The sequence below is a fragment of the Cicer arietinum genome, chromosome 1 (assembly GCF_000331145.2).
Source record: "Cicer arietinum cultivar CDC Frontier isolate Library 1 chromosome 1, Cicar.CDCFrontier_v2.0, whole genome shotgun sequence".
NCBI lineage: Eukaryota > Viridiplantae > Streptophyta > Magnoliopsida > Fabales > Fabaceae > Cicer > Cicer arietinum.
In genome coordinates, this window is record NC_021160.2 from 48,560,876 (window position 1) to 48,585,140 (window position 24,265).

Consider the following 24,265-nt stretch of genomic DNA (forward strand, 5'->3'; position numbering starts at 1 on the left):
CTTTCCCTATTTTCGGTTTATCTGAACGAATGGTAACAATTAAAACTCCATTTTGCCTTCCAATGGTTTTTGCACATTCAAATACAACTTTTCGAGAGGGAAATACCTACAAAACTTGTTTCAAACAAAACATCAAATATATATCTATAATAAAAATTTGATCGGTGTTGGATTATCGGTAATAATACCTAATCGGTGGTGAATTTTTTTGTAGAATCTATAACCGTTCTTGAAGCAAAAACCTCAACTCTACTCATACCTAATTTCAAAAATAGTAATAAATTTAATTAATAATAATATTATAAATTTATTTTCAAAATAAAATATAAAATTTTAACAGAAATAAATGGAAAATTTCGAAGTATTTGAAATTTTTCGAAATTGAACTACTTTGAACATTTGAAAGTTTTAAAATTTATGTGTTTCAAAAATTTGAAAATTTTGAACATTACGTTTCAAAAGTTTTAAATTTATTCAAACTTTCGAAGGTTTTGATGATTTCTGGAAAAACAAACTTCGAAACTTTCAGATTTATCCAAAGTTTCGAAAGTTTCATAACATCCAGAAAAATTGCATTTCAAAACTTTGACATTTATCAAAAATTTCGAAATTTGTTTTAATTTCTAAAAATTTAAGTTTCGAAAGTTTCATATTTAACAAAACTTTTGAAAATGTCAAAAATACTCACTTTTATATTTCGAAAGTTTGAAATTTTCGAATGTTTAGGACAATTTTATAATTTTTGAAAGTTGGGATGAGAAATAGAGTGATAATTTTTTTTTATGGTTTTATACATATTAAAAAAGGACAATATAGTATTTTCTATAAGGATGAGGGTGTGAGGTACATGGGGGGTGCACGGTACAAATCTCATCCATATATAGACATGTTTGGTTTGTAATTTCTTTCTTTCTTTTTGATAATAACTTAAAAAGTATAACAAATTCATTTTATTCTTTTAAAATGTTTATATAGAAAAATATATAAAAGATAAAAGATAAATATTTTAAAAATAAAAATAAAAAGAAAGTGAAACGTTTATATATAATTAGTGATAAAAGGTATTTCCTCAAATGAAATAAACCTTTAAACCATTTTAACTTCAATTTCATTAAAAAAACAGATAAAAGATGTTCACATGATGTAACAATATCTCCAAAAAGATTTCCATGTTTGCCAAGTTATCATCTAATATCAAAATCATGGCCTTTATAAAAAAAAAATCTAGATCATGGCCAATAAAGTAAATCCCTTATCTAGATTCATTACTCCATCTAATGGTTAATTCTTGTTCTTGTAACTCCTAACAAAACCTCACTATTAAACCTTGTTAGGGAATGGGAAATGCATCCCTTACCTTTATGACAAAATAAAAAGTAGGATGATTTTAGTGTATTGTGTATTTTATAATAGAGAAATATGAAAGATAAATGATAGATAAGATACAAGAGATTATAATGGGTCGTTTATTTAAAATATTTAAAAAATAATTTTAATTTTATATTTTTTTAAATAATTTTTATAAAAATTTATTTAAAAATAGTAGAAATTGTTTTAGATTCATTTATTACAAATTAAAAAAAAATGAATTTTGACATTCAATAACTTAGATATTTATTATTATAGATTTTAACACGATAAAAATCACTTTTTTTTAAATGTATCTTTCAAAAATAATTTTTATGAAGAGCTTCTCAAAATAGCTTTTTATTTTAATTATTTTTTAAAATTTTATTATCCAAAAAGATTGTAGCAAATAGATGAAATACTTAAAATGATATTTTAAGATAAACTATTTAAATTAATTTTTTATTTGAAATTTTATTTTTAAAATTCTTTAAAAAAAATATTATAACAAAAAGATAAAATACTATATATTTTTTTTTTTAAATCTTAAACAAACGGACTCAATATAAAAACAAAGTTACCCTCCCTATCTTTTCCATCATAAATGTTATGGATTTTGGTTCAAATGAGTTGAGTCTAAATTATCCAAATGGTACCATTATGAAATAAAATTGTCTTAATTAGTACAATTTCTTCTAATCCCTAACAACGAGTAGGAATGTCAATTTGCGTTCATAAGTGGAGATTTTCATAGCGAGTGCCCTATTTAAAGTCTCGTGAGCAGATAATTTATCTTTCATAAGAAGTGTCCACTAAAGATAGTTTAAGACAGGGATCATACCGTCATCCTGCAGGAACCCCTTTATTGAGCAATTTACAACAATAACCTAAATACGTGCCTATACAAATATTTCTCATATTATACTTATTTGCTTTTTCACACAATATGTGTATAAATTTCTTTTTTATATGATTCTTATTTGTTCACAAAACTTGCAATAATGCCTTAATAATACATATGTTTTATGGTTGAATTTTTATTTTTTATTCCATTTGATTGAAAATAAGGAAAATTTGATTAGTTTAATGACAATAGAGTCCCTACGGAGACCATGGGGATTTGTGGGAATGGAAACAAGATTAAAAAACTCTCCAAAACAAAATAACGAGAGTGAAGAGCATTTTGTTTTGAATGGCAGAGAGAGACAAAGGAAAGAAAACCCTTGTTGACAGCCCTATCAATTAGTGTATAGTAGGGTCTTCCTCTAACCCTCTAAAAAATATGTTATAAAAAAATGTTACTCTTGTATGTATTAAAAAAATTTACTCTTGTAATTATATCACTATTTTTTCCCAAAAATCATCTAACTAATTTCTTTAATCAAATTACAACATCTTTGGTTCCAAACACCACTTCATCCTCGGAGTTAAGTTCACCTGAATGTCTATGATAGTTGACCTTAGAATTCACCAACTAACAGCCTTTATAATTTCCAACTGTAAGTCTAAAATGTATCATGCCCTCTTTATTCACAAATCATGGGGATTAAAAAATCAAACACACACTACAAGTGACTCACCTACTTACCTTTAATATTTGAGATCATACAATCCATGAAGCTTTTTGTTTCTTCTATGCTTACATTGTAGCATTCAGTGACCCTTCTCCTCAAACTTTGATTTTACTCTATTCTATTACCAATTAACGGAACACACCATCTGACTATAACATACATGACGCTGACTAGAGGACTGACCATTGTGATTCTGTTGTTTGCACTGTACTGTGGATTAGACCCCTTCAAGCACAGCCCTATACAAGGCTTCCCTGATTTTGAGGCTCACAAAATTAACTTGCCATCATGGTCTGAGGTTCCTATGGACCAAGACAAAGACAATTTGTTGCAGAAATCAGAACTCATGTTTGTGAATCAAGTGCAGGGACCGGAGAGCATCGCCTTCGATCCTCTCGGCCACGGCCCTTACACCGGTGTCGCTGATGGAAAGATTTTGTTTTGGAATGGACTGTCTTGGATTGATTTCGCATACACCTCCCCCAATAGGTCACTTTTTTTCTTCTTTCCTTCCTTTGTGGATGCTAAATACAATATAATTGTGATTGTGTTTTCTTTCTTCATTACTATGAGCAGTTTCCAAATTAATAAGCTATAATCATCTTCTAATAGTGCAAGCTTAGTAGAAGTCAACAGTAATCTTGGTCATTATAGTTCTTGGATGTATTTAAACTTCAAAATCATCTAAGTGTATATTTTATTAGTAGTTTAATAGACCAAGCTAACAAACAGAAGACATATTCGAGAATCAAACTAAAATACATTTGAGGACCAAACTAACTAGCAAAAGACACGTTTAATAATATTTTTATAATTTTGATGCATTGAGAGGCTATACTGACATCATCCAACATATTCATAGATTCAAATGGTTGTTTACTTGATAAATGAGGCTTAAAAGTGGCTAAAAAATATTGTGTTCTAGTTCTAGTCTTAACTTAGTTCTGACATTATAAACTTTTCTGCTGAATGTTGGAAAACTACTGAATAGTTTTTTCATTCTGACTTTGTAACTCATATATTGTGACTATATTATACCTTTGCAATATCAGGTTATAATATTTCTTGCAACTTATTTCTGAACACAGGTCAGAACTATGCAATTCTAAGGAATCTGCATCACCACTTAGTTATGCTGAAACTGAGCACATCTGTGGAAGGCCTTTGGGCCTAAGATTTGACAAGAAAACTGGTGATTTATACATTGCAGATGCATATTTTGGGCTGATGAAGGTGGGGCCTCAAGGTGGCTTAGCAACATCTCTTGCAACTGAGGCTGAAGGAGTACCCTTGAGATTTACTAACGATGTAGACATTGATGCAGAAGGAAATGTCTACTTCACTGATAGCAGCAATAAATTTCAGAGAAGGTTGTTATTAATCTTTTACTAGTTGATACTGCACCTTTTGAAACTCTCAACATTTTAAATGCATATAGGAACAAAACAATGCTGGAGATTCAGCAATTCTGGAAGATATTTAGCTTATTATTCTGAAATATGGATATTTTCTTGAGTTAATATACAAATAGATCCTTGAATTTGTAAGACTATCAATTCAGTCCCTCACATCATCAATATTCTAAAATGATCTTTCAAAATTTTAATCAAATTTGTTACTCGGTTAGTATTTGTAATGACTAGTATGACATTAAGTTGGTAATATTGATAATGTGGCGGACTAGGATAATACAACCATCAATTTCAAGAATCAATTTGGATATGTAGTCTTCTTATCTTCTTTACTCTACCTGGATTTATTGGTATTGACTTTTGATGTCATTCTACATGCAGGAATTTCGTTCATCTGGTCTTTTCTGGTGAGGATAGTGGCAGGGTTTTACGATACAGCTCGGCTACTAAGGAAACCGTTGTTCTGGTGAGGAACATTCAATTTCCAAATGGCATTTCCTTAAGCAAGGATGGTTCCTTCTTTGTCTTTTCTGAAGGAATAACAGGAAGGTGAGTAGTAATCATAGTATCAAACATAACCATTTTTTTGTTTAATAACTATACACTAACATCTTTGTTAACAAGTTCTACAAAGACGTACAATATATTTTATCATGTCGCCAATTTCAAAAGTAATATTGTAATTATATGACTATATGGTGAAATATGATTGGACATCTGTGTGACAAAAAACTATGTTGATATGGTCTCTTATCCGGTAGGTTGCGCAAATACTGGCTAAAAGGAGATAAAGCTGGAACTTCAGAAATCTTAGCAATCCTACCTGGTTTTCCTGACAATGTGAGAGTCAATGAAAATGGTGACTTTTGGGTGGGTATCCATTGTAGAAGGTATATGTACGGTTACTTAAATGCACTCTATCCAAAAATTAGAAAATTCATTCTCAAGCTACCTATTCCAACAAGGATTCATTACCTGCTTCAAATTGGAGGCAGGTTCCATGCTGTAATTGTGAAGTATAGCCCTGAAGGTAAACTTCTGCAGATATTGGAGGACAGTGAAGGAAAAGTTGTTAAGGCAGTGAGTGAAGTGGAGGAGAAGGATGGTAAACTCTGGATAGGAAGTGTTCTAATGCCTTTCATTGCAGTTTACCATTTGACATGAAGCATAAATATTAGATTCTCCTTTTAGCATCCACTCTAGACAAGTTATTTTTTACATTGAATTCTCAGAAGAAATCACTAGTTGATTTTTTACCCTCCCCCTTCTATTTGATTATAATGTCATGAAAAATAGAGACCATATAAAGTAATACAATGAGCTATTTTTCCTTCACCGGTTTACAATATTACTTCAATGAACATTGTAAATATTTCCTTTCTTCAAGTTCCAAAAAGAAAGAGGTGAAGAAACAATTATCAAATAATAGTTAAGCATGTATTTGTTAATCATTTAAAACAATGGTAGAGTGCAAGAGAATCATTTGAAAGTAATGTGTGTATAAACTATTCCAAGACCTAGCTTTTTGAAGTGAAGTCCTTGGGACTCAGCTTCACCGCACAAACAAACAAACACAAAGGAACAAAGGATGAAAAGCAGAAAACAAAAATAATTAACTAGGGATGGTATACTACAGCAAAGAATCATTGTGTTTTTATTTCTTCGAGAAAATTACTCATTGAATAGGAACAAGTCTGTTAGAAAGGTTCAATGCCTTGTTGCAGTTCAGAAAACCTTTCGATTAAACCAACACAACCCACCTATTACATTGGAGTAGCAGTTGTAATTGAATCTCTAAAAACACATATATGCACTAAATTGTAGGACAAAAAGACTAGAGAAGCTTTTGCTCACTCATTTAGGACTGAAAATACAAATGAAGGAAATAATGAAGAAGAAATGAAGAAGAGCAAAACAAAAATGTGGGAAATCACACCCATAGCAGCTGGCTATTATCTCCAGCAAGATCTGCCTATTTGAGTTTTTAAGATCTTTGAGATCTTCATCAATCTGTGCATCTGCATCAAAGCATGTGCATCCAGTGTGTAAATCGCCATAATGAAGGAAATAAAGCTAAAAACTGAGCTTAATCAATTACAATTAGGCAAAATAATAATCTAGAAATAGATGAGTTTTCATGCACAAACATAATGATAGTCTGCTGATTGTTCGTTACCTTGTACTAAGGAATTTTACTAGCAAAAAAATATAATGTTGGCTTTTTCATTGACAAGAGGCGAGTCTAGAATGCTGTCCAAAGGTTCCAAGCATCCAGCATGCTGTTTCCAAAAGTTTACCTGCAAGAAACATTAATTTAGTCAATTATAAATGACAACATAATTTAAAAATAAATAAATAATAACAAAACCTTGGATAAACAACTGCTTAATTGCAGATTAATGTGTAAAAAGAAATATATAACTTGCTAAAAGAAAAAAGAATCAATCAAATAGATATGATGTAGATTTTGATATTATAAGGATGGAGACAAGTATGATTGAACTCAGACTCTTTGCTTAAGAGGAAAGATATGAACCAATAAAGTCGCCAGTCACGATACATGAAAATAAGCATATGATTGATTCTAGTTGCAGAGATTCAATAGCTAGGCAAGTTAATTTTGTCTAAAGTACACAAAAGTAGCAGTAGCAAATAGCAATAACTGATAGACTCAACTTTCAGGAGAAATACTGAACCTTCTATGCAGTAAAAGCTCACATCAAAGGCAGTTCAGGAAATTCTAATAGCAATATTACAAAAACAATACTAAGAGCCTTCAACTAATAACAAGCTAAATTACATAACACTTAGATCCTAAAGTCAAGTAAGTCCAATTCATATTCTCAAGATAATGATAATAATTGAATAGACATATTCATCCTCAAAGTTATAAGTATTAATAGTCCCTAATTTTTGGAATTTGTCAAATACATCAATGAAATTGTAAAGTATCGGTTATAACAATGACACGTTAGCCAAATTTGCGGCCTTCTTGCTTTGATTACACATCAATGCAACACCACCAAAACTAATTTTTGTCTATGAAATTTAGGTGATAGACTAACTTGCCAATAATTAACTCATTCATAATTGCAATAAGTGATAATTTCATTCTTCCATGAGATGTGCTAAATATCATAAGCAAATTGATTAAAAATGAAACACTATGAGATGTCCAGTTACCAGAACAAGACCTGCCACAGAAAACAATACAATCCCTAATAAAATAAAACAAGAATTAAAGTCAATCCAGCCAAATAAATCACTATCATTATAAGCTTTAAAGGAACAAACAAAATGCAAGTAGCAACAAACCTCTTCTGTGTTGAACTTTTCCGGGTTGACCCATCTTCGAAACGGGTTTATCCCGCTCCACCTTCTCCTCTTCCACCATAGGAAACAAAACCCCATCAATCCCCTGAACAGAAATCCTCCCATCCGTATAAATATCCGGGTCAAACAAATAACCCGACACGTCACCATTCCCAAATTTAACAGACCCATCAGCTTCCTCGGCCAAAACCTTATGCGGTAACCGAAGCGTATCATATCGAACCTTCCCGAATCTTCTAACCGCATTATACATACTCTCTTCGGTTTGATACTCAGGGATAATATGGTAATACATTATCTCTTCAGGTGAACCCGGTTCACTTAACTGTTCCGTCGTTAACTTCCCTATCGCTTCGTCATTTGGTGCCAAAACTGTTAATACGTAACCTTCCGAAACTAAACGGCTCATTTCGGTTGCTAACGACGTTAGGTTTACGAGAATATCAGCCATTTCGTTGTAACCACCGTAACGGATTAACGTTTTAATGAAATCCTTCACGTTTGCATCGCCGTTGAAGTGGTGGTGCGGGGAGCCTGGTCCCGGCGCCGGGGCCGGGGCCAGGGAAGGTCCCGGTGACATAGCTTCGTAGATCGGAAGTTTCGGCAGTGAACCTGGTTTTTCCGATGGAGGTTGTTTTTGTTTCTTTAGCTTGTGGTTTCTCGTGTCCACTTCTGGTGATGGTTCTGGTTTCACGGCGGTGATTGAACGGAGACTACGGCGGCGGTTGAAGTCGTCCACGACGGAGCGTGGTATAAGGAGATTTTGGATCCCGTGGATGACGCCGTCGGGTCGGGTTATAAAATCCGGATGAACGATTTTGATTTGTTCGACCGTTAATTCTCCGGTGGTGATATTCGTATCCACGTTGATGTTATGGTTGGAGAGAGTTTTGAAGCGGGTCGAGCCGGTTTGTTTTTTAGATCCGATATTGGTGGGAATCACGTGGAACAAGAGGAGAGATTGAAGAGAATGAATGTTACCCGGTTGGAGAAGGAATTGTTTGAAATCGGGATCGAGATTACGTTCGAGAGCTTGGTTGTTTGGTGCGAAGATGGTGATGTTGTGAGTGGCAACGGTTTGTTCGAGTGTTTGTAATAGCATTGCTTTTTCAATGAGTTCGGCGAGTTCAGTGTAATGTGAGTCGAGAAGAGCTAGTAGAACTGAGTTGGAGTTGATTTGACTCGTTGGTGATGATGATGATGATGATGATGATGAAGAGAGGGAAATGGAGAGAATGAAAAGAAGAAGGGCGGTGTAGATGTGGCGATACATGGCGTCTCTGAGAGAGAGAGAGAGATTATGGAATCAATGCATGAGTAAGAGAGTAGCTGTTTGTTACAGCACAGAGACACACAAAATTTGGTTTGCTAGTCTGTGATGTTGTGTCCAATGCCTGGTTTTCTTTCATGTGATGATGGATTTCCTTTTGTTTTTGTTTTTGTTTAGTAAGTATGTAGATAAATTTATTGTAGTCAAAAGAAGAAAGTAGGTAAATTTATTAACCACAAAATAGTTAAATCATAAATGCAACTTAGTGGATGTTTAGCTTTGAGTTAAGTTAATGTAAATTGGTAATTGTTTAGATATTCTTATTGTGAAAGTCAATTTAACAACAACAAAATTATTGGAAGTGAAAATTATGTTTTAAATCAAAAATGGTAAATTATGGCTTTAAATTAGAATTAATTATAAAGTCAAAATAATTATATTTTAAAATAATCAGACATATTAAAATTTAAAATTATACTCTTTTGAAATTAATTTTTAGCTTTATTAAGAGCAAATTCAAACATACACATAATCTTAAACTGTTAACATAATACTATTTATAAGAGAGAATTCGTACTCTTATAATTATATGCGAATTTACATGTTTTGATTTTTCATAGTATATTTTTGAACAAATAATATATAAGAGAAATAAAAACATTAAGTATTACTTTAATAATTAAAAACACAAACACAGTAAAAACAAGTGTTTATTTTTATTATTTATAATTACTCAAATTTATGACATCATACAATTTAAGACAACTTTACATGCCTTCTTTAAATCCTTTTATTATTTTGACAGTGTTTTTTTAACTATTAGAGTGTCGGGGTTTTCGGGTAATGGAGAGGAGGTGGCGGCATATTTTAGCGCCTAGTTTATAGTTCAATTTTGTCCAAAAATAATAATTGAATTGATTGTGTCGGTTGCATTGGGGAACTGAACTGATATCCCACGTGTCGATTTTAGATTCTACAAAAAGGGAAGACAACAAAAAAATCGGACCAGGTAAGCATGGGGTCCAGTAGCCAGCTGCTAGGCCAGTAGTTGAAATATTAGTTGAGACCTGAGGGGAAAACCCCGTTTAATGAGCTCGTCACCAATGGGAACAGTATCCATTTAAATAGTGATTTACTAATATCATTTTGATATAGATTGAACACCTTTAAATTCTTAATATTCATTCAAATATCTCATTTTCTTATTATATCTTTATTTTATTATATGTTTACTGTATCACATTTATTATATTATTTTCTATTCTTTACTTTAATTTTGGACCGTAAGGATGGATTTGTGGTATTGTCATTTGTCAATTAGGTTCTTTTGGTGTCTTGAGTTTTGGAGAATCATTTTGGGTGGCTTTTGCTTCCAATGATGTAATTTTATTACTTCTTTTAGTTTGGTCTTCTAAATTAATCAACTCCGATGAATTTAGATAGTAAATTATAGGTCCATAGACACCTTAAACAAACTTTTGAAAACTCACCACTCAATCAAACATACATTATATAATCTGTTAACTCAACAATTCTAATGCTATTATTAGATGATAAAAATTAAATTGATGACAGTAATTAATTTTAAGTAATTTATAGCATTTTACAAATTTTAAAATTAAATTGTATTCTTTTTTCTATGAAATATATGTAAAAATATATTATAAAAAGATGCTGCATTCAACGAAAAATAATTCATTTGATACATAAGCAAAAGTTGATAGTAGTATTTTGCTACCCCTTGATTGACATGGTAGATGTGATTCCCACCTGGCATCGGGTTCTCTTCCTAAATTATTGTCATTTAATAATAGGCTTGGCTTATTCTATGGTTCTCATTTTCCCATTACGAATCATTATGTTGACTACTTTACTATTTTTACGTATCAGTAGTCTCTCCACTTACGAGTCAATCACTTTCATGACTAAAAGATCAGACAGTTCAAATACGATTTGATCCGACGACCACGGCGATTTTTTGCAGTCTGTCACTTGTAACTGCACAAAACAGATCCGTACCTCGTTTCTAAAACCATTATTATTGCAAGAAAATTATTAACAAGTGAAAACCACGCATAATTGCAATTAATGTGGAATCCTCGCAGAGGGTGTTCGAATAAACATTAAATGGAATTTTCAACAAATGATTTTATGTCCCACTTAGTGGGACGTTCAAGAACAGTAACGACAACTTGCACAACAGGCAGGAAGGAGGGTGGCATGCTGGAGAAAGATACCAATGGCAATGACTAGTGGTTGGTTGCACTGCCCACATTATTGATAGTATTTGGCATTCAAACACAATTTTCTGCATAGCGCTTATGCTCCCAATTGATGGTATGTTTAAAAACACTTAGTATATATCTCGAAGCAGAAGAGGTACGGTATTTTATGTAAATATTATATAAGGAATGTCTATAAATAAGTTTACAAGGTGAACCGAATATACAATCACAAATAGGTTCCTGAGTTTCAAACAAATGCGACCACTGCTGCTTTTTGTTTTAAGTTCTTTATTTCCAATATCACAATTGCTGGTCATCTTTTGCAGGTCAAAGGGTTATCACTTGTCTGGCCTGTGCCAGCCAATAGGCCACACAACGCACCACTTCCACGGAATTTCACATCCAGTAATGGGCAACTCTATCCCTACCTGATATATGATATAAAAACCCATCAGCACAGTAATGGCATAATTAGAAAATGGAACTAGTGCAATGAGAGAAAGACAAAACGGCTTCCAAATCCAGAGATATTGATTAGAAAAAAATATCTTGAAATTGAATGCTTCACTAAACAACAAAAACCAAATCAAGTTTCCTGCTGAAACATAATTGAGTATTTTACGTAACAGCAAATGTAAATTCAAGACAATAGATATCTTTGTAGGTCCATGCAGACAAAAATAGAAAAAGCCAACAAAGAAAAACAAGCAATATCTACAAAAAGAATGGACAGTCATTGATTTGATGAAGTAATAATAAGAACATGTACAATCTTCACTTTAAATAGCTACCCAAAAAAGTGTAGTTAAGATTATACCTTTAGGACAAACATATCTGTTCAAGCAATTCTTTCTATATGCTTAATTTGAACTAGAACCTGCAGTGCAAGATGTTTTTGTGTTATTGTCTCCCAAAGGACTGTCTCTTTCAGTGTCTGTTAAATGCTGATGATCAGTTGATCCCTGAATTGGACCATCCTCAAAATTACTTGGAGCAGAATTGCTACTGCTTCTATCATTGTCTCTGGTCTCCATGCGTTCCATCATTCGTGATACAGTTGCAATCCCTGCATTAACTTCTCGCCTAACTTCAGATCCAAGATCAGACATAGCATTATTCCGAGAGAACCACCTCTCCTTCCAACCTCTTGTGCTCTTGGAAATTGACTCTTTGTATCTTAAAACAGCAAAAATTTGAAGTTCAAGTTACAATGAGAGAACTCAACTGTATGACACCGACATGTAATGTTACAAATAATAGTCACTTTATCCACTACCTTGTTGACACAGCATTTAGTTTAGATTTCAGAGATTCGGAAAATGACTGCAATTCGGATGGTCCTGCTCTGTCTTGGCTACTTGGAGAAGACTGATTAGGAGATCTCCTGTTTCAAGTTTTAGGACATAGCAGATATGAATGTCTACAACTAAAAACTAGGCAACTACCAATTTAGGAACATTCAAAAAGGATCCAGAAACCCAAAACGAAAAATCATTACCTTATGTTGTGAGATAATCCATGATTGCCAGTAGCAAGAGCAGTAGACCCAGATCCTGAAGCAGAAACCTGGTCAGTTTGAACTTGAGGAACTAGAGTCAGCTGTGGTGGTTCTTCTCCAGTTGCAGGGGTTGGAGATAGAGCGGCAACAGCAATAGCAGGAGTTGGTTCACCATCCCCTCTCTGAGGTGGAGAGGAAGAAGCAGGAGCCATGGGAGGTGAATTAGGATGAGCTGAAAATACCAAATACTGTGGGCGACCTTGAGCAGATGACCTATTTCTCTGGCCTTCCCTTCTAGCAATATGGCGTGCTCTCCCCATTGCTGCAGCAGCAGCTAAGTGTTGGATTATACGCTCTTCAAGATCAGCGTCATTTGCCCCAACTGGCAACTGTTTGAAAACACACAAAAATCACATAATGTAAGATAACAGTACAAATATACTTCCAAAGTGGTACAAGTAGACTACTAACATGCTGTAACTCAAAATCCCCCAGTGTTGGATGATGAAATATTGTGGCATTTCTAGATGGATTGAACCTAAAGTTCCTCTCTCTCTCAACAGCCTCGAGCAATTCCTGGCTGCAACATGCAAAACAGACCAAAAGTATATAAATAAATTTAGAAAACAAATAATTCCAGGAGCCAAATAGTAAAACAAAGCATAAAGAACAATGAGAAAATTACAAACCTCGTTGGATCCTTGAGACTGATAGACTGCCAACACATGGGGCACTGGGAGCTCCGCTGACACCTGAGAAATAAAAGTAAGGATTCATGACAAAGTCATACCCTCCAAAGCATTGCCAATTGACCAAATGCTCCAGACAAAAATTAGATGGTATTCAGGACAGCCAATTTTTATATAACACAAACAGGATAACGGTTAAAGAATGTTAGACCAAAAAACAAGATATTGAAAATATGAATATCACATAGCTTTTATTTTGAGAAGCATTTCACTTCAACAGCAACATATAGAATCAAAGCCAATTATCAGAGCAAGTTATCATGGAAAGCGACCCATATATAAAATAACACATGTATAATATTTGAAATTTTGATTCCGGAATGCTGCTGTTAAGTTCTTGCTATTCCACATACATTCCCAATCGTTGGTAAAACATTATTAACAACCTAAACAACAGGATGTAAACTTATGAAAGTTAAGGCCCTACTGATTTGCTGTTTACAGGGTTTGATGAGCAAACTTGATGTTTTGACAACCTTTAATAACAAGGGATGAAGGAAGCTAACACTAACAGTACCACAAAACAATGATAATATAATGAATTAAAGGACAACGCTGATTGGTCAAAACAACATGCCATAAGCAGTTGACTATAGCCTGGAGAACCATTGAAATTGGCACACTAAACCACTAGGTGTTACACACCTTCTAATCCATGTTTATGATTTACCGGATTTGGCTTATCTCAAACTAAAATTTAGTAAAGTGAGTAAATCAATTGATTGATATTGTAACCACCCATGATTGGTCATACATGTGAATAACCATTGATTTGTTTATCAACAGTGATATGACTCTCTTTGTCCTCTAAAGAAGCCTAATCCTAATTTACTAAAAGCAAGGCCACAATTATTTCTTCAAAGTCCAACTTTCAACAACCAAACCTCGTGTACTATATTCTTGATGGTCTCTCTATCATCTGGTACTAATTGCCTATTTCAAATTAGGTGTTAGCCTATCTTTAGGTACCACTCTACACTGCTAGTTTTCCTTCAAAATCATGACAAAAAAAGAAAACACACTTCATAAATCACTTAGTGCTTTTTCAGGACACTGAGAGGTCTACTGAAAAATAGAAAACAATATTAAACCTGTCGCTCTCATGGGGAAACCCAATTGGGTCTCCAAGAAACATGACAGCAATAATAATCAAGCAAAAAGCACTCATAGTTACCAACACAGTACAAGATCATTCAAACGATATAACAGACAAATCCAAAAAGCAATACCATTCCAGAATACATTGAAGATGAAACTCGTGTTTGCAACTCGTCACCTACATGAAAAATAAGAGCAACTTGTCAAAAAAGATAGCACAACAACAAGACAGTGATCACCACCACCTAAAGAAGCATACCGTAGAAGGATCACTGTCACAGAAGGCTTCAAGGCATATGCTACAAGAATCATCACAAGCATCCTGAATTCCACCTTCAACAAAAGCAGCAGCAGAAGTCAAATGCGCCTCAGACTTGGTTTCATTCTCATCCATCACAGGAACCTAGAAAAATCAACAACAAATTTTGATTCTAGAAAAAATCACAATCGAATAAAACAACGAATCAAGATTCAACAGACACGCGCGCGCGCGTCGCCTTAAAAAAACGATTAATCAAAACAAAACAAGACACCAACAAAAAATATTAATAATAATAAAGGAAATTGAATAATCTATGAGAATGAATAAATAAATGAATCGGATGAAATAAAAGTAAGAATAAGAATGGTGAAATGAAAAGGAAGAGGGAGTATTGTTAATTACCTCGTCCATGGAGAAATTGAAGAAGACGCGATTGAGAAAAGAAAACCCTAGCGAGTGAGGTGAGAGAGACTGACTTTTGTTTGGTTTGGTGCGGTGAGGTAAGGTAAGGTATGAAGAGAAGAGTGGAGGACTGTTGTTGTTATTTTTATTTTTAATATCTTATTTTTATTTGGAAGAATTCAATAGAAGCATGGAGTCAGCTAACCTTACCTTTAGCTAGGTCATGGTCCACCACTTAGTGTGGTTGTGACACGTGGCATTCTCATGGAATATCTTTGACGAGTCTTTCTTTCGCCTTGTTGTACGCGCATTTGTTTTCCTACTACCATGCACTTCACCGCCACCTTCATTTCCACATTGCTAATTAAATAAGGACAATGTTACGAATAAAAATGTTAAAAAATATATAATTAATCAATTTGATAAAAACTATAGTTTTCGAATAAAAAAAGTAAGGAGGTGGTATACTACAACAAATAGAAAAACAAAAGTGAAATAACTGTGTACAATCTTATAGGAACAAACTCAAAAAACAAAAAACTAAATAATTCAAAAATATATCATTTGTTTTAGGAAAAGGGAGACCATGTTATATTAATAGAGTTATCATACTGATTAGATTTTAAAATGATCTGATATCCAATTGGGTTAGATGTTTTTTCAAATCAAACTGCATTAGACTTAAAATGAACAAATTAGAGTAACTCCTTTGTTGCTTTTCCTATTGATATGACTAAAATTATAATGAAAAAAAAATCTATTTGCTTTCATGATAGCTTTCAACAATATTATCTATATAATTTATATAGTTCTCTTCTCCTTCAAAATTCTCGTATCGCTGATCAAATACAATAATCAATAACTTTCATCAATCAATTTTGTTTGTTAGAGGATGTAATTTCTCATAGTCATCTTCAATCTATGTTTCTCTAGGCGTGTGAGAGAAAAAATACAATTATAGTGGAGTAATATAATTCTTAAGTGCATGGAATTAAATTATAATTGTCATAACTTTCATTTCATTCGTCAAAATCTCTTATGACATATAAATCAAAAAACAAATATTTTTTTCGTTGAACTTCCTCTTCTTACAATTATCGAGTCTTATTATTTAGTTTCTAATCATTTTGTTTTAATGTCTTTTTTTATTATATAAAAGAAGAATATGTATGAAGGACTTGACATTCAACCTTTTTCATAGAACATAGTTTGTTAAATATCTTCGTCTTTGATTTGTCTACGAAAAAAAATTCTTCCAAACTAACATATTTCTTTTAAAATGTAAAAACTATATTAATAACAAAATTGCCTATGCACGAGGAATGCTCCAAATTAAACCAATATTTAGAAAACTATATCAACTTAAACCATGAAAAGAAGATCAATATTAAGTATTGTGTTTAGGATGGTTGATGTGTAGTCAAATTTTATTGAATAGTAGTTATTGTTTAATTTAGTAATCATTAAAAAAGATAGTTTATATTTGTGTACTTACAAGAGATAGTTTACGATTTGTGGTAGTTAATAGTAAAAGTAGTTTTTGAGAATTGATAACAACTATTTAACAGTTTTGTTATGTATGTATTTAATACATATGCATATGTATGTTCTCTCCTTTCAATAATAATACAAAATTTGTTCTTTTTATTATCGTTTGTTTGTTCTTTGTCTTTTTTTTTTCAATCGACAACAAATCGTATATAGAGCCTTATTGTTTCTATGTGCAAGTTTAAACATTATGGAAATTGAATCAAGCCTTCCAAAATCATTCCGAGTGTGTTTGACAGAAGTATGGAAACATATTTGGAGGTTTTGGATGGGTGGGAAGCATTGGGGGAAGATTATGAAATCTCTATACTTTCAAACAATCCCACCATGGCACAAAATAAAAGTGCAAAAAGAATAAAAAAAATAAAGAAAGAAAAGGCAAAGGTTTGCTTGTTTGCTGTTGTATTAACCACTATTTTCACAAGAATCATTTCCTTTAAAATCGGCAAAGGGATATGGGATTATCTCAAGAAAGAATATGAAGCAGATGAAGAAATTAAAGGCATGTAAGTCTTCAACTTGATCCCGAAATTTGAACTTCAAAGAATGAAGGATTCTGAGAAGATAAAAGATTACTTTGACAAACTTATCAGTATTGTAAACAATGTAAGACTTATAGGATCGAATTTGCATGACTCTAGAATTGTTGGAAAAAAATCTTGTAACAGTGCCCAAAATATATAAAGCAACCATCACTACCTTGGAGAATATCAAATATTTCACAAAAAATTCATTAGCATAATTGCTTAATGCACAAGAACAAATAAGACTAATGAGAGAGGACACAACAATAGAATGACCATTAGCAGTTAGGTAGCAAAATGTGGGAAAATTCCAGAAGGATTTTGGTGAAATTGGAGTAGGCTCAACATTAGCTAATGCAAAAGAAAATGAAAATCGGAAAAAATCTTATATGTCTTTGCAACATTGTGGAAAGAAAGGTCATCCACCATTTAGATGTTGACGAATACCTGATGCTAAGTGAATTAAGTGTAGTCAATAACATAGTGATGAGGCAAAAGTTGTTGATCAAGAATAGGAGGATCACTTGTTCATTGAATCGTGTTTCTCAAATATTGAATCAAATGAGAATTGGTTGATTGACATTGGGTGTACATGACACATAAAGAGGATTTATTCAGGGAACTAAGCAATGCAAGTTCATCAAAAGTTCGAGTTGGAAATGGAAATTTCATTGATGTGAATGGAAAAGGAACAATAGCAATCTCAACTTGTTCAGGTACAAAGATACAAAGTTAATTCCTGATGTGTTTTCCATCTATAAAATTAATCAAAATTTGGTAAGTGTTGGACAATTAGTTGAAAATGACAATAAAGTTTTGTTTGAAAACGAAGCCTGCTTGATTAAAGATGTTGATGGCAAAGACATTTTCAAAGTAAAAATGAGGAGAATATTTTGCTCTAAATCAATCAGAGGAGGAGCACATTGGTTTTCAAATCAAATAAATGTTGCAAAGTGTGACCAAAGACTTGGGAATCATCGTCATTAGGGTATGTTGCAGTCAAAATCCAATGAGATGACATGTAACCTTTTAGAACTTGATGAACGTATTTCAACTTCTAAGGCTTGGCATGTATGTTGTGAAAAACGGAGTAATTAAATCAATATTGTTCTTGGTTTTGTCCAGAAAAACACAGAATAATTGAAACTGAAAACAGAGAATGATCAGTTGCAAAACAGAGAACGTTCTTCGATTTCTGACTAACAGATTTTTAATGTTTTCAATTCTAAAGTGAACACACACAAATCGTTAACTTAGTTCAGATATTAACTCCTACATCTGGGGGGACTGAATCTGACTTGAATTATACTATAATGAGATGAAAATGATTACAAATTTATTGAAGTTTTTATGCTGCCTGTTTTTCACACTTATACCAAATCTGCAGCTTGTTTCCTTTTTGTTCTATCTGTTTTTCTTCTCTTGTTTTGGCTTATATACAAGTTTTTTACAATTTAGGAGTAAAAAACAAATTAGTTACAACTAACTAACTAACTAAAAACTAACTACCCAAAACTAACTTTAACTCTAAAGTTTTCTAATTAAGTACCATATTTAATAAATCTCCACCTTGGTACTAAATGAGAAACTTCAGCTTTGTGATACTTCAAATATGATCCTTTTGGTCCTTGATCTTAGTTTATGGGATTGATATTAAGCAAAGTCAAACAGTGCATGAACATGCTAAGTGTGACAGATTTTGTAAACATGTCAGTTGGGTTGTCACTTGTGTGCACCTTTGCCACATTTATCTCATCCCTTTCAATGACATCCCTGATGAAATGTAACCTGATGTCTATATACTTGGTTCTTTCATGATACATTTGATTTTTACTCAAATGAATGGCACTTTGGTTGTCACAATTTATGCAAACTAACTCTTGTTTAACACCAAGTTCAGTGACCAATCCTCTCAACCAAATTCCTTCTTTCACAGCTTCAGCAAGAGCAACGTATTCTGCTTATGTTGTTGATAATGCCACTATGTGTTGAAGATTAGTTTTCCAACTGATTGTGTTGTTAAACATTGTGAATACATATCATGTAAGAGATCTTCTTCTCTCTAAATCTCCAGCAAAATCATAGTCTACAAATCCTTGGATTGGTTTTAATGTTTCTGAACTTTTGTTGTATTCCAAATACATGCTTTGAGTTCCCTTTAGATACCGTAGAATCCATTTGACAGATTTTCAATGACTCATCCTTGGGTTTCCCATAAACCTGCTTGTGACACTTACATCATGAGTAATGTATGGCCTTGAGCATACCATAGCATACATGATACTCCCTATGACACTTGAATATGGTATATTCTTCATGTCTTCTACTTCTAGGTTTGTATTTGGTGACATGGTTGAAGAAAGCTTGAAGTGAGCCGCTAATGAATCTATTTAGAAACTTTCCAATATAGCTCTTTTGGGAAATTATCAGTTTCCATTGTTCTCTAATTCTGATGATTTCCATTCCTATGATCCTTTTGGCTGGCCCAAAGTCTTTCATCTCGAATTCTTTCTTAAGTTGACCCTTCAATTTTTATATTTCTTTCATACTTTTAGAGGCTATTGGCATGTCATCCACATATAGCAGCAAGTAAATGTATGTGGCTAATGATACTTGTTTATAGTACACAACTATCAAAATTACTTCTAGCATAACTTTGACTGAGCATGAATGAGTCAAATCTCAAATACCATTGCCTTGGTGATTGCTCTTATTCTATAAAGTGTTCTCTTTAGCAAGTAGACTCAATCCTCTTTTCCTTGAGTCCTAAAGCCATCTGGTTGTTGCATTAAAGATTGTTTCATTTAGATCACCATGGAGAAATGTTGTTTTGACATCCATCTGCTCAAATTTCATGTCAAAGTGTGCTACCATGGCTAGAATTATCCTTACTGATGCATGCTTGACTACAAGAGAAAATATTTCATTGTAGTCTACATCTTCTCTTTGAGTGAATCTCTTTGCTACTAGTCTTGATTTAAACTTGAGTGGTTCAACTCCTGGAATTCACTCCTTCCTCTTAAAGATCCATTTGCTGCCTATAATTATGGAGTTGGTTGGCTTAGGTAAGAGTTCTCAAGTGTTGTTCTTCTCCAATGATTTCAGCTCCTCAATCATAGTTAAAATTCATTTGTCTTTATCTTGAAACTTGACATCTTCATTGTAGTTCCTGGGATCCTCTTGTATGATCTCTTCAGCAACATGTAATGCATAGATGGTCATGTTTGCATAGCCATATCTTTGAGTGGATTTTGATGTCCTTCTTTCTTTGTCCCTGATGAGGTTATAATCATTTAATTCCTCTTCTGGAAACATAACATGTTATGCTGGATTTGCATCAATCTTGTTGTGTTGAGCCTGTTGTTGTTCTGAAGTCAATAACGTTCTTGACTTCTGTTGATCTTTCTCCTTTTATGTGGTTGAAGTCAAGAACGTTCTCCGTTTTCCTGCAACTTTCTCCAGTTCAAGATCAAACCTTTTAGTTATGTCTTGTTGAGTCTGTTGTTGTTCCAAGAACGTTCTCCATTTCTCTCCAGCTTTCTCCACCTCAAGATCAATCCTCTCATCATCAATTTGATGTGAGCCTTTATTTGCAACATTGTTTACATGTTTATATAGTCCAACCTCATGAAACTTAACATCCCTGCTGATGATACATTTCCTACTTTCAGAACACCATATTCTATAACCTTTCACACCACTTGGATATCCAACAAAATACAATTTCTTGGCTCGAGGGGCTAGTTTCCCTTCATTTACATGGTAGTATGTAGCACATCCAAATATTTTTAGATGATTATAGTTTGCAGCATGCCCAATCCACATCTCTTGAGGGGTTTTGAGTTCAATTGCAGTAGATGAACTCAAATTTATCAAATAACAAGTTGTATGGACAACTTCTCCCCCAAAATTGTGCAGACATCCCTTCATTTGACATAATGCATCTCATTCTTTCAAGCAAGGTTCTATTCATCATTTCAGCTAGTCCATTTTGCTGAGGTGTGCTTCTTACAGTCCTATGTTTGTTCACACCATGAGCTTTGCAAAAACTAGTGAATTTTTCACTACATAATTCAAGACCATTATATGTCCTTAAAGTTTTATTCTCAACTGCTATCAATTAACTATTGTAAAAAGAAAAAAATTAGATACAGTATAAAAAAAATTGAGGCCCCTAAAAATCTAAGGCTTTATGTAGTTGGATTGAGAGCCTCTACTCATGGCTAGCTCTGATGGTTATTAGTAGAAGTAATTTTTAAGAATAGATATGTTAAACAGTTTCATATATGTATATGTATGCTCTCTCCTTTCAATAATAATAATAAATTTTGTTCTTTTTTATTATTGTTTCTTTGTTTTTTTTTTCTTGTTCAATTAACAAGGATAAAGTATCCTCCAAAAACCTGCAACCATACTACTCCAAATATGCACAGCTCCACTGCAACTTAATTACTTGATCTGCAAACAGCCATTCACTATCAAGACTCCTTTTAACGCATGATAATAGGAAAATATAATACTCCATTTTGTTCTACTACTAGATAAAATACTTAGTTTTTGTCTTCGCCCATTTTGTTGACATATTTGTTGAATTGTAGGAAATTTATTGAAACACATTTGTTATTTCTTTTGGCATGCATTGTAAGAACTTCAATGAGTTTTTATTCTCCCATGATCATTCTTATATCATGACATGATCTACTAAGACACGTGTTCAACTCTAAATATGGAATCCTACTCGTCATAATGAATATAAGCGATGCAAGAATAAATTGTATTTGATTGGATAATGATAACTTAGGTGTAAAATAAATAAATCGAATATAATTAAGATGGAGGTCACACTCCAATAAATGAAAATAATGATAATGGCATCCCTTACTGAAGAACAAAACATGAGAGCCAATATATGAAGATATTTACTATCTCAAATACTCCACTAACTAATCATAGCATACAAAAAAAAATCACCATTATTCAATCTTAAATACTCCATTATGAAGCTTTATCGATGTTAGTCATTTGAAAACTCTAACTTTTACATTTAGAGGGGATCTTAGAAATCTTCAAATAGTAAAGGAAATCTCACCCCAACACGAGAGAACAATAAATAATATAATAAAGGATGGAGTTGAATAAGAAGAAAAAAAATTATTATCTTCCTTGTTGTTGATAATTGTTTTTTTTTTTATAGTCATCCATTTAAAAGACAAATAAAGAAAACTTCATAGTAAAAAAGAAAATACAATAACTCTGGTGAAAACAATATTCAAGTGACAATCATCATCCAAGAGGCAAGAGTAAACTAAAAAAGTTAAAATAGTTTTCTTATATTTCTTCTAACTTTAAAAGTAATACCATGACCTAGAGTTCTTATATGAAAATGAATTAAATTAATTGAAGGTTGACTAGTTGTATTATACTTGTTGATAAAAACGAAGATTAATCGGTCATTAAATCAAGAAAGTTTTTGATTTTGTACAAAAAGAACGCATACTGATTGAAACTGAAACGGAGAATGAACACACACAACTGTTAACTCATTTCAGAGATAAATACCTACATCTGAGAAACTGAATTCGTTGCAATTTAGGAGTAAGAAATAAATTAGTTACAACTAACTGACTGAAAACTAAATACTTATAACTAACTCTAACTCCAAAATCTTCTAATTAAGTCCCACATTTAACAATATTGATAGTCAAATAATCTACATGTTTCAAAAAGAAGAAATAACAAAATAGAGATTTGCATATGGTTGAATAACTAATACAAGCTCTTTATTAGAACTATATGTCATTCTAGACTTTAGTGATATTATGTACATTTTTTTTATATTTAAATTCGACAAAAATATATGTGATAAGAAAGAAAAAAGTAGGAGAAAGTATTTACAAACCAAAATGGATGCATTTTCCGCGAAAAAGAGTTCCAACATACCTGCCATAACAAACAAAGAATTGGCAAAAAGACATTAATGACTTTGACATGATAATTCACCCCAACACCAAAACCCAGTTTCGTATTTTAGTTACAAGAAAGTGATAAATTTGTAGCATATTCATTACTATCTTACCCTTAAAAACATGTAAACGATTGCATCTCCACGTCATACTCCACAAATGGTAACAAAACATTAAATTCTATTTGGATTTCAATACCTGTATCCCAATTCTTAATACAATTTGCATTTTACATTTCATTTCACTACAACAATCCATTCTTCAATTTTACAATAGTAAAAAAATACTATTATTATTATTATTATAATTACAATCAACGGTCCTTTTCCCCGGTTTGCAATTCCGGTTCATGTTGAAACTGTCTTTGAGAATCGCTTCTCCAAAACCCGGTTACACTGAACCGGGCCCACATCTCATCTTCTAAATTAACAACCTCCGGCGACTCCTCCTTCGCCAAATGCTCCTCCAAAGTAGGCCCAACAATAAACGTATCAGGCCCAGGCCCAGACCCAATTGACGAATTACGATCCAACAAGCCTGTTTCGTTCTTCTTCTTATTACTCTTCTTCTGTTGCAACCGTTTCTTCCTCTTGTTCTTCATCGCCTTCTGAAACAAACCCGCCGGAACTTTGTAAACCGCAAGCGCCACCATGTCCATCACCGCACAGGGTACGCAACAGCAAACCGCGGCGCATTCTGCCGTCGCGTTCCCGGCGACTTCGCCGGCGCGGCGGCGTTGGGGGTTGGGAAGTTGCTGCTGGCGTGTCATGGAGATTGAAAAGGACGGTACAGAGAGAGAAGGGGAAAACTAGAGAGGAGGTGGGAACGGAGGCGTGTGAGAACGCCGGCAAGACATTTGAACGGCTATACCGTGAGAAGAAAACAGGGAAATGGGGGGGTGTGAATGATGAATGATTTGAAATTTGGGGAAAAACGGTTGGAGTCGAAATGGTTGGGGGAGCTTAAAAGGAGGGATTGTGAGAATGAAAACAGATGGGAATGTAAATTATAGAGACTATGTTTTCTTGCTGTGGTGTATTAATATTTATATATATATATA

General features: G+C 33.1%; 4 protein-coding genes across 4 annotated transcripts; 1 reads left to right on the top strand and 3 right to left on the bottom strand.

The window, feature by feature from the left end:
• Positions 1-2,781: 2,781 nt before the first annotated feature.
• On the top strand, positions 2,782-5,666 carry LOC101488462 (protein STRICTOSIDINE SYNTHASE-LIKE 3-like). Its single transcript, XM_004487380.4, has 4 exons — positions 2,782-3,410; positions 4,010-4,291; positions 4,715-4,882; positions 5,095-5,666. The coding sequence occupies exons 1-4, from the start codon at positions 3,082-3,084 to the stop codon at positions 5,495-5,497; spliced, it is 1,182 nt and encodes a 393-aa protein (XP_004487437.1). The 5' UTR covers positions 2,782-3,081; the 3' UTR covers positions 5,498-5,666.
• A 298-nt stretch (positions 5,667-5,964) lies between these two features.
• Positions 5,965-9,150, bottom strand: LOC101515701 (fasciclin-like arabinogalactan protein 15). The gene is made up of 3 exons (XM_004487379.4): positions 7,649-9,150; positions 6,510-6,630; positions 5,965-6,351 (listed from the first exon to the last, which is right to left on the bottom strand). Exons 1-2 carry the CDS (start codon positions 8,937-8,939, stop codon positions 6,557-6,559), a joined length of 1,365 nt encoding a protein of 454 aa, XP_004487436.1. The 5' UTR covers positions 8,940-9,150; the 3' UTR covers positions 5,965-6,351; positions 6,510-6,556.
• Positions 9,151-11,297: 2,147 nt separating this feature from the next.
• Positions 11,298-15,329, bottom strand: LOC101515368 (E3 ubiquitin-protein ligase RHF2A). The gene is made up of 9 exons (XM_004487378.4): positions 15,171-15,329; positions 14,766-14,909; positions 14,638-14,684; positions 13,349-13,411; positions 13,131-13,239; positions 12,660-13,048; positions 12,438-12,545; positions 11,979-12,337; positions 11,298-11,589 (listed from the first exon to the last, which is right to left on the bottom strand). The coding sequence occupies exons 1-8, from the start codon at positions 15,177-15,179 to the stop codon at positions 12,022-12,024; spliced, it is 1,185 nt and encodes a 394-aa protein (XP_004487435.1). The 5' UTR covers positions 15,180-15,329; the 3' UTR covers positions 11,298-11,589; positions 11,979-12,021.
• An 8,036-nt stretch (positions 15,330-23,365) lies between these two features.
• Positions 23,366-24,235, bottom strand: LOC101515047 (uncharacterized). The gene has a single exon (XM_004487377.4). The coding sequence runs from the start codon at positions 23,972-23,974 to the stop codon at positions 23,519-23,521; it is 456 nt and encodes a 151-aa protein (XP_004487434.1). The 5' UTR covers positions 23,975-24,235; the 3' UTR covers positions 23,366-23,518.
• Positions 24,236-24,265: the final 30 nt, after the last annotated feature.

Bases quoted from the DNA above. Each gene is read 5' to 3' on its own strand.
- LOC101515701 (XM_004487379.4), bottom strand. From the start codon at position 8,939: ATGTATCGCCACATCTACACCGCCCTTCTTCTTTTCATTCTCTCCATT. The intron at 6,631-7,648 runs GTTTGTTGCTAC...TGTTTCTTGCAG, and splicing joins AAAAGTTCAACACAGAAGAG to GTAAACTTTTGGAAACAGCA.
- LOC101488462 (XM_004487380.4), top strand. From the start codon at position 3,082: ATGACGCTGACTAGAGGACTGACCATTGTGATTCTGTTGTTTGCACTG. The intron at 3,411-4,009 runs GTCACTTTTTTT...TTCTGAACACAG, and splicing joins GCATACACCTCCCCCAATAG to GTCAGAACTATGCAATTCTA. The intron at 4,292-4,714 runs GTTGTTATTAAT...TTCTACATGCAG, and splicing joins AGCAATAAATTTCAGAGAAG to GAATTTCGTTCATCTGGTCT.
- LOC101515368 (XM_004487378.4), bottom strand. The intron at 14,685-14,765 runs GTATGCTTCTTT...TTTTTCATGTAG, and splicing joins GTGACAGTGATCCTTCTACG to GTGACGAGTTGCAAACACGA. The intron at 12,546-12,659 runs GTAATGATTTTT...AACTTGAAACAG, and splicing joins GGATTATCTCACAACATAAG to GAGATCTCCTAATCAGTCTT.
- LOC101515047 (XM_004487377.4), bottom strand. From the start codon at position 23,974: ATGACACGCCAGCAGCAACTTCCCAACCCCCAACGCCGCCGCGCCGGC.